This window comes from Tachysurus fulvidraco, chromosome 19, assembly GCF_022655615.1.
Source record: "Tachysurus fulvidraco isolate hzauxx_2018 chromosome 19, HZAU_PFXX_2.0, whole genome shotgun sequence".
NCBI classification, from domain to species: Eukaryota; Metazoa; Chordata; class Actinopteri; order Siluriformes; family Bagridae; genus Tachysurus; species Tachysurus fulvidraco.
The window spans coordinates 1,370,586-1,385,915 of NC_062536.1; the positions used below are offsets into that span (position 1 = coordinate 1,370,586).

A 15,330-nucleotide genomic window follows, 5' to 3' on the forward strand; every position below is an offset into this window, starting at 1 on the left:
TCACACTCAAGTAACCGTGTTATCAGTGGTTGTCAAATATTTATAAGTGCATTAAGTAGGCTATTTTTATTTGTATTCTCACTTGAATTTGTTTTGTTAGTATACCTGACATGGCTTATACTTCCCACCATTTTATTGTCTGTCATCATTGGCTGAGATACTTGACCTGTTTCTGTTGCAGTCTTCATCTGATTTTTGCAGCTCAGTGTGTGTGTGTGTGTGTGTGTGTGTGTGTGTGTGTGTGTGTGTGTGTGTGTGTGTGTGTGTGTGGCTATTAGTACTATTAGTACAATTGATACTATTTCTATTATTATTAGTGCCTATAGATATAGTTATAGATAAGGCTAAAGTTTCAGTGGCTGTTGCCAATATTGACCAAGGATCAAGGGGAGGGCCAATGTACTTTGACCAATGAGTTTCATTTCATTTATTCCCCTGGATTTGCCTTTGATCCCTTTTTTGAGCTCATTCTGTATTTACCACCGTTTCCTGGATTCTGGCTTATGATTTTGGGTTATGGAATTTTATGGACTTTACTTTATTAATAATTATACTAAGATTTAGATTCAAATTTCCATTCGTATGGCCATTTTGTAGCTCTTTGAATAGTAATGGTCAGTTGACTGATATATCACCCAATATTTTTAACAATAATAAATGTATTTTATGTGATTTATTTAATGATAATTAAATGGGCATGATTGATAAGGTGATTGACAGTTTTGAGGTGGGCAATGACAGCTAAAAATGAACAGCTATTAATTACTGTACCAATAAATGCCAGTCATCATAAATTCTCCCAGCAAGAAGAATGGACATGTCCATGACCAATGTGGAGACTCCAATTCCAATTTCCACCTACTGCACACTCAGGCACAATAACAATTTTCAACGCAATTTAGGCTTTAAAATCACAGTGGGTGTCAGTAGGGCCATGTAGTCCATATACAATAAACAATCATTGGTTACACACAAATGCAGAAAGCAACAACTTTTTTGAGCTATAATCCAACTCACAATTCTGATGAACATGGACATGACTGGACTCAAAGCAACAGTTGATCCAAATGGCGTCTGGGAGAAAGGTTGGATATGGTAAGAACTTCACTACTACTACCTTACTTGACTATTAGATTCACTCCATAGGTCATATAGCAGTGGTTAAAGTGATCAACCTTTTTTAGTTAAAATCCTTTACAAAGAACAAGGTAAATCATTTAAATGTAGTTTGTAAGGCAGTGCCTGAGAGTCTCAACATTGTCTGAGTAGACCAGCTATTGGCAAAGTCTGAGAATTGCCAAGAAGATCTCCTGGGTCTCATTTTCTGCAGGTTTTTGTGTTCTGACCATACATTATCCACCAGTACCCACCAGAATGAGGCACCTAACTGCCCCAAGCCTGAACACTATTTCACACTAACTCTGTAAATGACTGTAAGCTAAGAGCCAAAAGTACTACAAGGATCTCAGGGACAGGGTCATAAAATATGGGCAATACTAGCCAAAGGTAGTAAAACAGAATCAGTAACACAATTCTTTCCTAGGTGGAAAGACTGCAGACCCAAAGCGAAACAGAGACAAAATAAAAGAGAATCTTCAATAATAACAACCAGAATATCACCTACTACTAAAATTAAATATATTAGGTAGAATACAAGAAAAAGTGATGAACATTTCACTGCATAATTTGTCCTTTTTTCCTTTTGTCTCTTTGACTGGTGCTGAGATACCAGATGATTTGAGGGTGCTTGTGGGAGAAGTCCATCAAGCTGAGAAACCTAAATTCTGATAACCACCTACTCATGAAGATCTCCTGAAATGTTCAAGTGCTGTATATTACTGAACTGCATCGCTTTCTAGGCTGGGTCATATGCCACATACAGACAATGGCACTACTATGTTGAGGCTCTATTTTGCCACCTATTCATCCTCTTACTAGAAAACACATACAAACACATCTTTCTGTTACCCATTTCATGAATGTTCACAAGGAAATTCCTTAGTCTGTACAACTAATCTCTGACTGTGACACATGCTCAATTTTACAAAGCCACGTGACTTGACTAGTGAGAAAACTTAGAGAAACTTTTTTCTTAGAGAAAAACCTCATATATTCCCTTTTCATGGCCCAGATGTCTGACTGCCCAGAGTGAGGTGTTAATCATCTCTTTTACACAGGAGTCAGTGTCTGCAGACTGGTTGGGTTGCTCCAGTGCTAGCAGAAGAATAGCTAACAATAAAACGTATTAATGATGATAAAGAAATATTGCATAATCTGTGGCATGTTCTAGCAATAGTATGTCTTCTCCAAAGAACTCAGCACTTGGGTATAACACATGCTGGTGCAGTGCTTCATCTGTTGGGACCGCAGGCGATGTGGTGAAATCGAACATGCTGATTCATTACAGTATATTATCCAGAACAACCCAGCATGGGGCGCTGGTGAGTTTTACTGGAGACATAACATTATGTCAGAATCGTTTCAGACTTATTTCTGCTATTATTTATCTAGATTAGCTTTTCAGTGGCTTACATGTTTACAAACACTTTCTTGAATTTTAAATGATTATTTTCAATTTTTCAGACCAAAGATTCATCCTACCAAATCCCATTCAAGTTCATTTGTGTTTCCTGAATGAAATTTATTTTTGCAAACAATTTGTATAGAAATTGTTCCTAATTGAGTTGTTTTTCTTTTGTGTTGAGTTGTTAGACTTTCCCCATAGTATCAAGAGCATAAACTGACATGTATCTGTCTCGAATAACCTCTTATATGAAGAAAGTCTCTGCCCTAACTTCCTTGCTAACATAAATGTATGGTGGTATGAAGAATGTGGAGTAAAATCTGAATTTCGTCTAGTGTGTAAGCGAACGGAGCTGCCGCCCAAAATATTTGTTCATGCAGTATATTACTTGTTTTACTGTATTGGAGAGAATTCCTTATAATAGAAATGGGAAAAAAAAACTGTTCCATGAATTTATTGCTTGCACATTAAATAAATGATATAAATGTATAAATACGGTTTAATGGGCATTACTGTCATTGGCCTTACATCCTACTCAACTCTGAATACAGCTCTTAGAGAGAACAGCAGCTGAAATAAATAGGTATAAAACACAGCCCCTTCTATTGTCATGGATGTTTTATAATAAAGCTCAGAATAAGCTCATAAAGCAGTGAATGCACTCTCCATTCTTTTATTATGGAAGAGAGAAGAATAGTCCATACAAACAGCTGGTGACAATAGCAGTGTGGCCAAAGTGATCTATAAAAAACATGAACTGATAAAGTCATTCTCATTCATTTTTAGGTAAGAGCATGTCAAGCAAAGTCAAGCATTAGTAAGATTACTCAACTGAACACGCTGTAATAGAGGCATAGAGAGAAAGAAGGACACAGAAGGAGAGACAGGATAATTTGAGCATTTACTTCATATAATTATATAACTGATTAGTGTCATCATTCCTCTGAGACCTCAAGTACATGTTGATTGAATTGGATTGTGATGAAAACTTCTCTCACCTACAGTATAAAGGGTTACTATTCAGAATGTAAAGGTCAAATTCCACAGTCTACAGGTTAAAATCCTTTGGAAGTACATGGAACTCTAATTATCCCACCTCATCACTTACGCAATGTACACACACATACACACACAAACACATACCACACACACTGGTCTCTGATGCCTAATCCTAGTCCTAGTTACACATCTGCCTGTCTTTTAGCTATTTTTATGTTTTTTTAAAAGTATATGTTGGCTTGACATAATCTGGGACATTTAGTTGTTGGCTCATACCAGACTCACCCAATACAGGACATCAGTCCAGCCCTCCATGGTGATGCACTGAAACACTGTCAGCATGGCGAATGCAAAGTTATCAAAGTTTGTAATCCCATCATTTGGTCCCTCCCATCCCATCATGCACTGGGTGATATTGAGTGGTGTGCAGTGCCTCCCATGGGCGTTATTTGGGGCACAAGGTGCGGGCTTCTCTTCAGCTATAGGCCCTAAGGTACAAGGATTTGGTACATGTTTATAAATTTACAGCACAATTACACCTCTCAAACTTCAATTGCTAAAATTATTGTCTCGTTGTCTCATTATGATCCATCGAAAGTGACAAAGCGTAATAAGCAATTTGCTGTGAAAACATGACTCAGTCTGAAAACGATAAGTTTGTTACGAAAACTAAAATTGACACTGACCTCTGTATCCATTTCTGAAGAAAAAGCATGCACGGTGCATCTTCCCCATAAAGAGCTCTAGGCCAATGATGGCGTAGATGATGATCACAAAGAGTACAAGCAGAGCGATGTGCAGCAGAGGAACCATGGCCTTAATTATGGAGTTCAACACTACTTGTAAACCTGAAACCACAAAAAAATCATGTTTTGAAAATATTTGTCCTTCACCTCTTTATTAGTATTTTTTAGATTTGTGTTTGACTGTGTATGACTCACTGGGAACACCAGACACTAATCGTAGGGGTCTCAGCACTCTGAAAGCACGCAGGGCCTTCACATCAAAGCCTGCTGCCTTCCCGCCGATAGGTGTCCCTCCGTCTCCTTTTGTGGCCTGTTCTAATATAGCACTAAACAACCTGGGGGAGTGAAAGAGACAGTGGCAAAGAGAGAGTAATAGAGATTATTACAAATCATGTAGTGCAAATTGTGTACTTCTGAGCCCCACAACACCCCTACATTGTGGCAAGTCCTAAAAAGTAAAGGAAACAAAAAAACAAAAAAAAAGAAAGGGTCCAGGCTCTGGGTGTACTCCTGGTAGAGGGCCTGACTGGCCTTTGGGAAGGAGCTCCTCCTTATTCTGTCTGTGTTTGTGGAAGCACTTCTCTAAATGCAACAGAGAAAAGAGTACATTGATGGGATGGCTGTTTTATAATATTTTATTGTTTTAAAAAGGTTTTATAATATCTTCATGGTGATGGTCCAGCACTGTTTGCTGTAGATAGACTCTAGGTGAGGGAGCTCAGTTCGAAAGCTATGTACTGTACAGCTGAATGCATCACCCTCTGATGAGCTTGACTGTCCTGTCTGGTGTTGTTCCCAAACCAAGTTGTGATGCTTCCTGTCAGGATGCTTTCAATAATGCAGGTATAAAAAGTCTTTAGCACCTTAGAGGGCAGTTTAAAGTCCTTTAAGCATCTGAGATGGTATAGATTCTGCCCAGCCTTCTTCACCATGGTAAAGAAACATGACGTTCTGCATGATGTGAACCCCTAAATACCACTCTCTTCACTGGGCTCCCACTGATCTTGAGTGCTTGATCATTGCTCTCCATTGTAGACCGTTCAAGGGAGAGGGATATCTCAGTGAACACTGGTGATAGCTGGCCAGTGCAGGCTCTCAGGACCTGTCCTGGAATGCCATCTGGTCATGCTACCTTCATTATATTCTAAAGTGCCTTTCAACTTCCAGGCTGCTCCTACATGAGTGCTGCTGTACTTGATTTGTTGTGAAGATCAAGCATTGTTGTTGGGTTCATCATGGGTTTCATCACCACTGTAGAATCCAATGTGTGAGGGTGTGTAGGAAAACACACTGGAGGTATACATAATTTTAATTATATTTCTTATAGGTCTGAAGCCTTTGGGGTTGACCTACAGTACAAGAATGAAGTGGTATTGTCTGAAATGCTCTTCCTGTATATTGAAAAAAGGCCTTAGGGTATGCTAGTTAAAGTGGTTCTTAATCATGTGTTTGTGTGCTTTCTCAACACGATGGCTCCATACCCATCCATACCCATCTGCTATGTTAAACACTTGGAGCAGCCTGGGTGAGAAATATACATTTCCTGTGGAATCAATCACAATATCAGATATATCATATTCTATAGATTTATTGTCCACCTAATTGCTGCATTCCATGTAGTATCTGGTAAACCTCTTGTGATCCACAGGTTGATCCATGAGGTCAGGTACCTCAACTGTTGAAGTTTATAATGATGCCAGGTTATCCTCCACTAAAAACACAACTCCATTCTTCTGTGACAAATCCTATACAAATGACCCTTGTCAGTGCAACGAATCATTCATCTTAAATGTGTTTGTAAGTGACAGAAACATTGCCCGCTTGATAAAGGTTAGCATTGCTAATTATTAGCTCACATAGGCGTTATGGTTGTTCCGTGGTTTACCATCTGTCAGTACTGAACCTTTGCTCAATGTTCCAGTTTCCTTTTTCTTGGTTTTAGTTTGTTTTCACATTTATTCTCTTGCAGCATCATGTCCTGCCTGAGGCCAATGGCATGTCCTCCCAGATTGTGTTGTAGTCTGAGTCAGACAACAGACCTTGTGCTCCTAACCTGACGTCATGTTTCTGCCTGAGGGACCCAACAACATGGCCTTGTGACATGACAGCACAGACATCCAAGTCTTGCTTCTGCTTGAACCTTTGATTCAACTCGAATACCTGCTATGGCACTAAAGGGAATGAAGAGATCTTTGCAACTTTGAAAAAATAACAAGCTAACTGCTGCGGAATTAAAAAGGCAGCAGAAGGTGAGACTATGCTTCTGTTGTGTCAGTCAAAAGCACAGTGATCCTCTCAACCCCTGCTCCATAATCATACTAAACCCCTCTATTCTCAACCAGTAACTCAAGATAAGAACATTACAGTAAAAACGGCGAAGGACGTTCTGAAACATGGCTGTTGTAGGACAGAAGGGCGTGTATGAATTATCTAAGGGATCAGATTTATTTTACTCACCCTACAACTACAATGATGAAGTCCAACAGATTCCAGCCATTCCTTAAATAGGCATTGGGGTGACATAACAGCCCATATGCGATGACCTTCAGAAATGCTTCCACTGTAAAGATTATAAGGAAGAGATACTCCACTTGCTCCTGCAATAACATGAAGAGATAAAGACATAAAGAGGACATAAGGAAATAATTTGCAATGTTCATCTGTTCAGTCTAAATATGTTCTTCTTAAAGGGAATCATTTCGTTAATAACATTATATTATTGTATAATTTTCAACAAAACACACAGTCTCAATACATGTGAGCAACAATATTAATCAAAAATAGTGATATTAATAAGATGTTTAAATTCGAACCGTAACAGTCTAAAGATTATTAGACAACAGAATTCAGTAGAACATTGTTGAAAAGTCAGAACATTGGATTATCTAATTAGTGAATTAAGAACTAAAAGGTGAGCCAAGCTTACATTTCTCCATTCACTTCACAATCTCTTAGACAAAATGTTCACTATAATGGAAGAAGAAATGAGTTCAAATTTCAGGGAGCCAACTAAGCCAGAAAACAAAAGATTGTCTTGAAATTCATGATGTGTGTGTTTTTCTTCCAGGAACAGATAAAAAGTTATTAATTAGAGTTACACTCACAATGAGCACACCCCAAAAGCAATGGGAATTAGTTGAAGATAGTGGGGACAGACCACTGAAGGACCTATGAATCTTGAATTGTGTGTGTGTGTGTGTATTTGAATCCATATCTTCCTAGCATGTGTATGCTGGTTGTACTTTAATTCTGAGAGAAGTAAGCAAAGAGGCTGTGGAAGTTCCTTCTACCACTGGGTTTCAGCTTATAGATGCCTACAGCACCTTAGCACTCATTGCTGTCATTATGAAGTGCTAAGTGTTTTTGTCCCACCAAGTAAATGCATCACAGGTCTATCAAGTGTCACACACTGAATGTGACAGTCACTCATTTATGTCTTTTTTCACGCTCTACTGCCACACATTGTATTTCTCACGCAGAAAAACTGACTATTTATCATATATTTAATAAGCCACAGCACCCAAAATGTATCAGTCCGCACCGCTGTCTCTATGGAAACGGGCAGGAACCAAGCACGTCTCCCCTGGAGCTCTTAGTTGAGCCTGACACTTATCAGCCAATCAAAAACAAGAGGCTACACAACAGCCAATCAGAAAATAGCACTATTGTATCTGGGAAAGATTTAACGCAACAACCAATGAAAAAAAAAAAGCAGTTCCTGGAACTGTTCATCATCGTCCTCGTTCCCCCACAGAGAAAAGCCCTGGAGCTGCGAGCATCACTTTGAGCACAGAGTAAGTCATGATCTCCTGTTTAATGTTACAACTCATTCACAACGTGTTTAACACAAACAATGACATTGTGACTGCTGTTAGAGACGTTTCCCAGATCATCAGCAGGAGTTTGTCATCAGTGTCTGTAACTTAGTCAACAGTTTTACAGCCTGGTCACTGACAACACCTGCTCAGGACATGTAGTCTAGGGTCAGTGGTTCTCAAACTGGGGGCCCTGAGATGGTGCCAGGGGGCCCCGGGTCACTGACAACACCTGCTCAGGACATGTAGTCTAGGGCCAGTGGTTGTCAGTGGTTGGATAAATTGTGGTCAGTGATTCTTACCAAACACAACAACACCCTTATTATTAATTAATTAATCAATTCGATTAATTAATCAATCAATATTATTAATGAATGAATTAATTAATTATACCCTTATTAATAATAATAATAATGATAATTATTATCATCATTATTATTATTATTATTATTATTATTATTATTATTATTATTATTGTGTGTGTGTGTGTGTTTGTGTGTGGGGGGGTGTGTTTGGGGGGTCGCTGGAGGGTTGGAGATGTCACTCTTGCTTAATTAATTAGAAATAATTTAAAAAAATGCATAAAACATTGTTTTCTCATGAAAAAAATTTGCACTCCGAAACTCCGAAGAGGATACAGACATATATTTACTTATGATCAGTTAATTTGCAGTGGACATCCATTCAGGAGATATAACCATTCAGAGTAAAGTAGGCTCACTCTCTGCCTGCCTACATTTATGAATGTTTGGTATGTATGAACAGATTTAGCAAAGAAAAATGCTAACAAATACAAAAGGGTTTGTCTCTCTAATAAGAAAAAGAGGAGGAAGAACAAAATATGAAGCAGGAAAATTTTAATCCTAACAAACACAAAAGGGCTTGGACCCCTAAAGATTAGCAAAAATGGCAATCATTGAATACTATTAATTGTTTCAGTAGCTTTTGTGGTTTCAATTATGAATAAATATTAACAAACAAATATTAATAAACTGAAAATATTAACAAATATTAATAAACGGATATCTGAAATATACATGATAAATAAACATGCCTGACTATGTACATGTACACACTGATGCTGCCACCTTGTGGTGTTAAATGATATTGCACATAGTATTTATTATAAATCATTTTGAAATGTTACTGGGTTTCCAGTAATTAAAATCTTTAAGACACATCATTAGAATTACATTGCTGTACTTTGTAAAAGCATGAGCCTCCATTGACAACAATGATTCTTCTGACTTTTGTCACATAAACCATTTTATTAAATCCACTGTGTATTAACATTATTTAAAACAAGACTGCAGTTTTATTGCTGTTTTTCAACTGTACTTCTACACGTAATTACAAATAATCTTCTAAATAGTTGATTAAATATCTTAGATTTATGGATGTAATTTTACGATGTAAAATAGGATTGATTGGTTCATCTTGTGGAAGAATATGATATTGCACATTCAGGTTTTACAGAAATAACAGCAAACCCTTTTAATTTGTGAATTATGTTACGTTGCTTAGCACACGTTGGGCCAAATACAGTAAAATAAGTGGTATGTAAATTGCAAGAATTGCAAATTATGATCAATATCCTCCCAAACATCTTGAGACCTGAATTTCCTACCTCATGTAAATTTTATAGTATAGATTTTATATTATAATATAGTGGTTTGTGTGTAAAAGAAATGAAATTCTGTATGTATAATGTTGCATGACATACTCGTGGGTCGCTACCTGAGCCTGTGGTTCCACTTTCCTGATGATAGTTTAATGATTTGGATTTTGAACCATGTTTTGAGTGAATCCATGCAATCCATCATGGGTTACAGCTCGATAAACCAAAATGTCCCGGTTTTCCCGGGATTGTCCTTCTTTTTAATAATCAGTCCCCCAGGACACTGAATGTCCCGGTTTCAATAGGCTAGATTAATATTTACCGTTTCTGTTCATATTTAGAATGCTGTCTATGTTTTTGGCTTGGGTCACTGGCTACGGTGGGATGTGCCGTAGCGTAACATGCACCTCAGCCTTAGTGGCGACTAGAGGCAGCAGCCAATAGGAAGTGCCCGTAAAAGCTTCATGAGAAAAATAATTTGTTTGTAAAAGAATTACCTTGCATTCCATGTACACCAAAGTAAGCATTATATTCACTTTTTAAGTGTTTTGCTGTGGGAAGCAGGTGTGGTGTAAATGCCTGAGGGATGCATTTGTCAAAAAACCCAAAGCAAAACACTGCCAAGTGGGTCAGGCACAGAGCCAACAAGAGTGGGAAAATACTCAAATTTGCTTTAGCATCTCTAGCCAAAAGGGTGAATGTATAAACTACACACTAATTTAAATTAATAATTGCATGTCTTAAAGGTGCAGTGTACATTGTTTGAGAAATGCTTCAGAAAACTGAGTTGGGCCGGCAAACAAAACAAAAACAAAACAAACGTGTAGCCAATGAGCAGAAAGGGGTGTGTCTTGTCAATATGGGTGGAGAAAGTGTACAGCTCACACATCACTGATGTCCTGATAGTTATACTACAACACTTATTTGGGAGAAATGTGTTTTACTTTTGGGTAAATTATTTTCATATTAAAAAAAAATCATGAACATGATACAAAAAGACATTTCCCCCAAATAAGTGTCGTAGTATAACTATCAGGACATGTGTGAGCTGAATTTGGTGACAGTCCAGTGTATTACAGTGAAGTTATTGACTGTTTTTATAGTATTCGCTTGTCAGGTTTTGCACTTTGCAGACAGTCCCTTGGAATCTGTCTCTCAGTCGTCTGCACTTAGAGACTTGTGTATTTTGTCCACTACGGAGGAAAGCTGATATCGAGGAGAATTGTAGCTGCATTACTACGCTAAAAAAGAGGTGTTATTTGTGTAGTAACAGCGTTTAGCTCAGGAGTTATTGACTCGGGAAACTCCAACCTGTGAATATGTGGCCGACTTTACTTAAGACGCCGAGGCGCTTTTTTTTACTTAAGACGCCGAGGCGCCTGGGTTACGTATGTACGTGTGGGCGGAGCTATCGATACAGGGGTGGGACCCATTTGGGTTAGGGGTGTGTTTGTTTTGGTGATTTTATGTCAACATTGGCTTTCAAACAACGGAGACCCCACCTTTAATGAGTAAAGTACTAATAAATTTTCATAACATCTATATAATTTTTAAAATTTCATTTTTGTTGTTAATCAAGTTCTAAAATCAAATTGAGCTCAAACCAGTTTGTAAAGTAGTCTAATGACCTCATTAGCCAGTCATGATTCAAAGAAACCAGTTATAAAATCAACCACCAGATGGGCTCATGGTTTCTGTGGACTGGGTTCTGTGGCTAGTTTCCCTGAGGTAGGGGTCTAGGTTAGGCCACCAGTGCTTGTTCTTAGTACCTGATCAATATGACATTGTGAACTGAAGACTATAAATGGGTATTTCACCCCTTAAACAATTTGTGCCACTTGCCCAGTTCCAGTTTTGCTTTGGATGTAGTACCTCAGTGGCTAGGGCATTGGACTACTGATTAAAGTTTACTGATTTCATAAGTTTAAATGATTAGAAATAAAGAGAACTTTATTAATCCCCAAGGGAAAATTTGTTTTAAAAAATGCTACAGTATGTGAGATGATGCATCTGTTCCATGGTAGATGGGCCGGAGTGGATCGCATAGTCGATATTCTGTATGGTCACCTCCTAAGTTGAAGCCTCTGTAGTCGATACATGATCCACCATCTTTTATGTATGAAAAGAAGCCAGTGGTGGTGAAAAAGGTAGAGGGTCGTTCAAAGGTAGACGGAGGGTTCAACATTATGCTTGGGGAGCATAAAGATAAAGTGTAAGGTAAAGTTTCCCCTTTTTGCCCAAATCAAGATGGCACTTGAAGACCCAGTAAAAGCATGCTTTTAATATATCTATAGATATATTTTACAATGTAAAAGAAAAAAGAATGTGGAACATCTGTTAAAACTAGCGGATGTTAAAAGTGTATGTTTATGTAGAATTTGATCAGTATTAATATAACAGGTGAGTATGCAACAGTGTATTAAGGCTCTATCCACAGATTGAACACAGATTAGATTGAACTAAAAAGTCTTTAGCATTTTAAATCAACAGGTTCAGTGTCAATTCCAAACAAATCCCACCACCACCATGAGAGCATCGGTCTAGTGTGTATTCCCTCATTCAACATACCAGACCTTAATGACTTACTAGTATTATTACAGCAGCAGGATTAGAAAAAATGTTTCTTACCAGATTGGAGTTGGTGGCATTGGAATCATCCTCAGGGAAGGGGATGTAGACAGCTAAGGCAACACAGTTAGCAAAAATAGTCATTAAAATTATGATTTCAAATGGTCTGGAGAAGTGTAGAGTTAAGGACTGAAACAGATACACACAAAAAAACCCACAATGAGGTCAACACCAAACACAGTAATAAAATGTAGTGTATGGGCTCACAGCTGCCGTACATGCAAACACACACACTGTACATGCAAGTCAGGTAACATAGATCTAGTCTCATGAATTGCAATCGCCACGATACCTTTTGCACTAAAGCTCCTTTGAGATGATGTCCATTTTTTTAGATGAAGTTTTTTTGTTTTTTAAGACAAAACCATTACTTTTTTTACATAGAAAAATGTGAACGTGTATGGAGTATGGAATCCAGTATTAAGTATGGGATCGAGTATGGAATTGAGTATGGAGTATGGAATCATATAATAAAGACACTGGCCACACCTAGCCATTAAAATTGCTTATAAAAACTGCTTATTAAGATGTCAGATGTGACAGAAATACACAGATGTATATACACATATACAGTATGTACAGTATACATGTCATTTCCTTGTTATTTATACGGTGTGTGCCACCAAAGGTTAGAAAGTATTTAACACATTGAGTATTTAAGCCCCCCCACCACCACCACCACCACCACACACACGGTTTTATTTATTCGTTTTTGAGGTCAACAAGTAAACACCCGTTGACATGTGAGTTGTAGAGCAGAACGCATGTCCAAGCACAGACTCTCATGCATGAAACCATGTTAGAGTGTAGAGTACAATTAATTACGTGGGTCATTAGCCTTTATATAAAAAGAGTCAGTGACTTGTCCTTTCTATCTTGAGGAATAGTGACTCTATTAAGCACTGGCAGAAGAGAACAGAGCTGGAAGAGAAGTGCAATGAGCAATGTAGTGTGAAAGCTTGGCACTCTTAGGACAAGAATATCTGTCATACTTGGTTAGCTGTTTGGGTGAATTGAGTACCATCATGTTGGTACTAGGACTATTACATGTAGCAGGCAGGTGAGGATTTCTTGTGCTCTGTGGTTTACAGATTTGCTGTTGCTATTCACCACCTACACAACTTTGAGCAGAGAGAGCTTGTTAAGTTTAGCTAAGGAGACTCAGACATGGAACTGTCATTTCTAAACATTTATAAATCACAACAGCAAACAAATTAAGATCGGCAGGTCTAGAAATGAAAACATGGTATAATGCCAATTCTTTGCTGCAATACAACATGTCCTGTTTATTTAAAGTACGTAATTTCAGCTGGGGGGGCACGGTGGCTTAGTGGTTAGCACGTTCGCCTCACACCTCCTTCGATTCCCGCCTCCACCTTGTGGGTGTGGAGTTTGCATGTTCTCCCCGTGCCTCGGGGGTTTCCTCCGGGTACTCCGGTTTCCTCCCCCGGTCCAAAGACATGCATGGTAGGTTGATTGGCATCTCTGGAAAATTGTCCGTAGTGAGTGTGTGTGTGAATGAATGAGAGTGTGTGTGTGCCCTGTGATGGGTTGGCACTCCGTCCAGGGTGTATCCTGCCTCGATGCCCGATGACGCCTGAGACAGGCACAGGCTCCCCGTGACCCGAGAAGTTCAGATAAGCGGTAGGAAATGTATGGATGAATGAATGAATGAATGAATGAATGAATGAATGAATGAATGAATGAATGAATTTCAGCTGGATTTTTCACTGGCATGCTCATTAAACTAACATGTAAAATAGAAAATTGGATTATTTTTTTAAAAATGTTAACATACACTATTAACATTTTAACTGTTAATGCTGTGAATCTGCTTAACTCATCTTCATCATGCATATGAAAGCAATCAGTTGTATGTGAATACAAAGCCCTATAGAGAAAAGACAAAAATTAGGTTCCCCTTGCCATCTCTCAGCAAAATCTTCAGGCAACTTCAGCATCATAGGCAGATATGGCTGATTTGAAAATTGGGATGCAGAGACACCCCACAGCCATCAGTGTCTTGGAGGTCCTGCTGTCAAAAGTGGTTTAGCTAAAAAAAAATGATGCAAGACCAGATGCCATATATAGTGAGAGCTGCCACTAGATGGCAGAGTACATGCTATAGCAGAAGTCTCCCCTTTGGCCACTGTCAGTTTATTCTGTGTAACATCAGAAGGATTCTGTTATTTGTACCCAAGCAGCTGCTCAGGTGCTTGTTCAGGCTCTTGTCATTTCGAGACCGGACTACTGCAGCCCTCTCCTGTCAGGTCTTTTCTGTTCCTGCACCAAGGTGATGTCTGAATAGCTACGTCACTGACTGTCTTCAAACAACGGGTGAAGACCTACCTCTTCCTGAAACACTTAAACTAACACTTATTTTCCCTGTTTGTTTTTTCCTCCCATCAGAGTTTTAGGTTGATGGCATCCTAAGTCTGTGACCTAGTGAAATAGTGTCGATGTATTCATTGCTAGAGTCTGCAAAGAACTTTTGTACTTCACTCTGGATAAGGGCATCTGCCAAATGCCATACATGTAAATGAGTTGATTCTTGTTTCCCTGCTCCTCATCTGTTCTTCCTCCATAAAGTCATTTCACTAGTGCTGTGGTTTTCCCAACAGGAAATTTCATGAGTTAATCACCGTATGATCACCAGCAACACTTGTGAGTTGAAAAAAGATTTGGGCCTTTAACAGCCACAGAGCCCACTGACCTGCTGCAAGAAATCTGTTCCTTAAAGCTAGAACTAGGTTGATAGCACAGCACATCTCTTCTGGCTTCACCAGGCAAAGCACTATGCACATGATAGCAAAAGACAGATGCTGGTCTTATGAAATTGTCTTGTGCAATCATTGTTCAAGCTGATAAAAACATTACTCAGAGCAAATGCATGTGTCTCCTCCAAACTGGTTAACAGACACATGCTAAGGACGTGCAAAGGTATTGTTCTATTTATTAGTCTTACAGTTGAAGGATGGAACCGAATAGGTTTCAGAATCA

General features: G+C 38.6%; 2 protein-coding genes and 1 pseudogene across 5 annotated transcripts in view; 1 reads left to right on the forward strand and 2 right to left on the reverse strand.

The window, feature by feature from the left end:
* The window catches only part of LOC113663787 (NACHT, LRR and PYD domains-containing protein 12-like), a 631,994-nt gene that overhangs the window by 205,099 nt on the left and 411,565 nt on the right, over window positions 1-15,330 (reverse strand). The window lies entirely within an intron of this gene.
* Window positions 1-15,330, forward strand: part of LOC113663806 — a 589,387-nt pseudogene that overhangs the window by 109,769 nt on the left and 464,288 nt on the right.
* The window catches only part of cacna1c (calcium channel, voltage-dependent, L type, alpha 1C subunit), a 134,056-nt gene that overhangs the window by 84,848 nt on the left and 33,878 nt on the right, over window positions 1-15,330 (reverse strand). For all 3 annotated transcript variants that reach the window (XM_027179155.2, XM_027179159.2, XM_027179156.2), the window contains exons 3-7: window positions 12,331-12,436; window positions 6,727-6,866; window positions 4,465-4,604; window positions 4,210-4,371; window positions 3,809-4,011 (exon numbers count right to left, since the gene is read on the reverse strand). In XM_027179155.2, coding sequence (XP_027034956.2) covers window positions 3,809-4,011; window positions 4,210-4,371; window positions 4,465-4,604; window positions 6,727-6,866; window positions 12,331-12,436 — 751 coding nt within the window. The remainder of the gene's footprint in view (window positions 1-3,808; window positions 4,012-4,209; window positions 4,372-4,464; window positions 4,605-6,726; window positions 6,867-12,330; window positions 12,437-15,330) is intronic.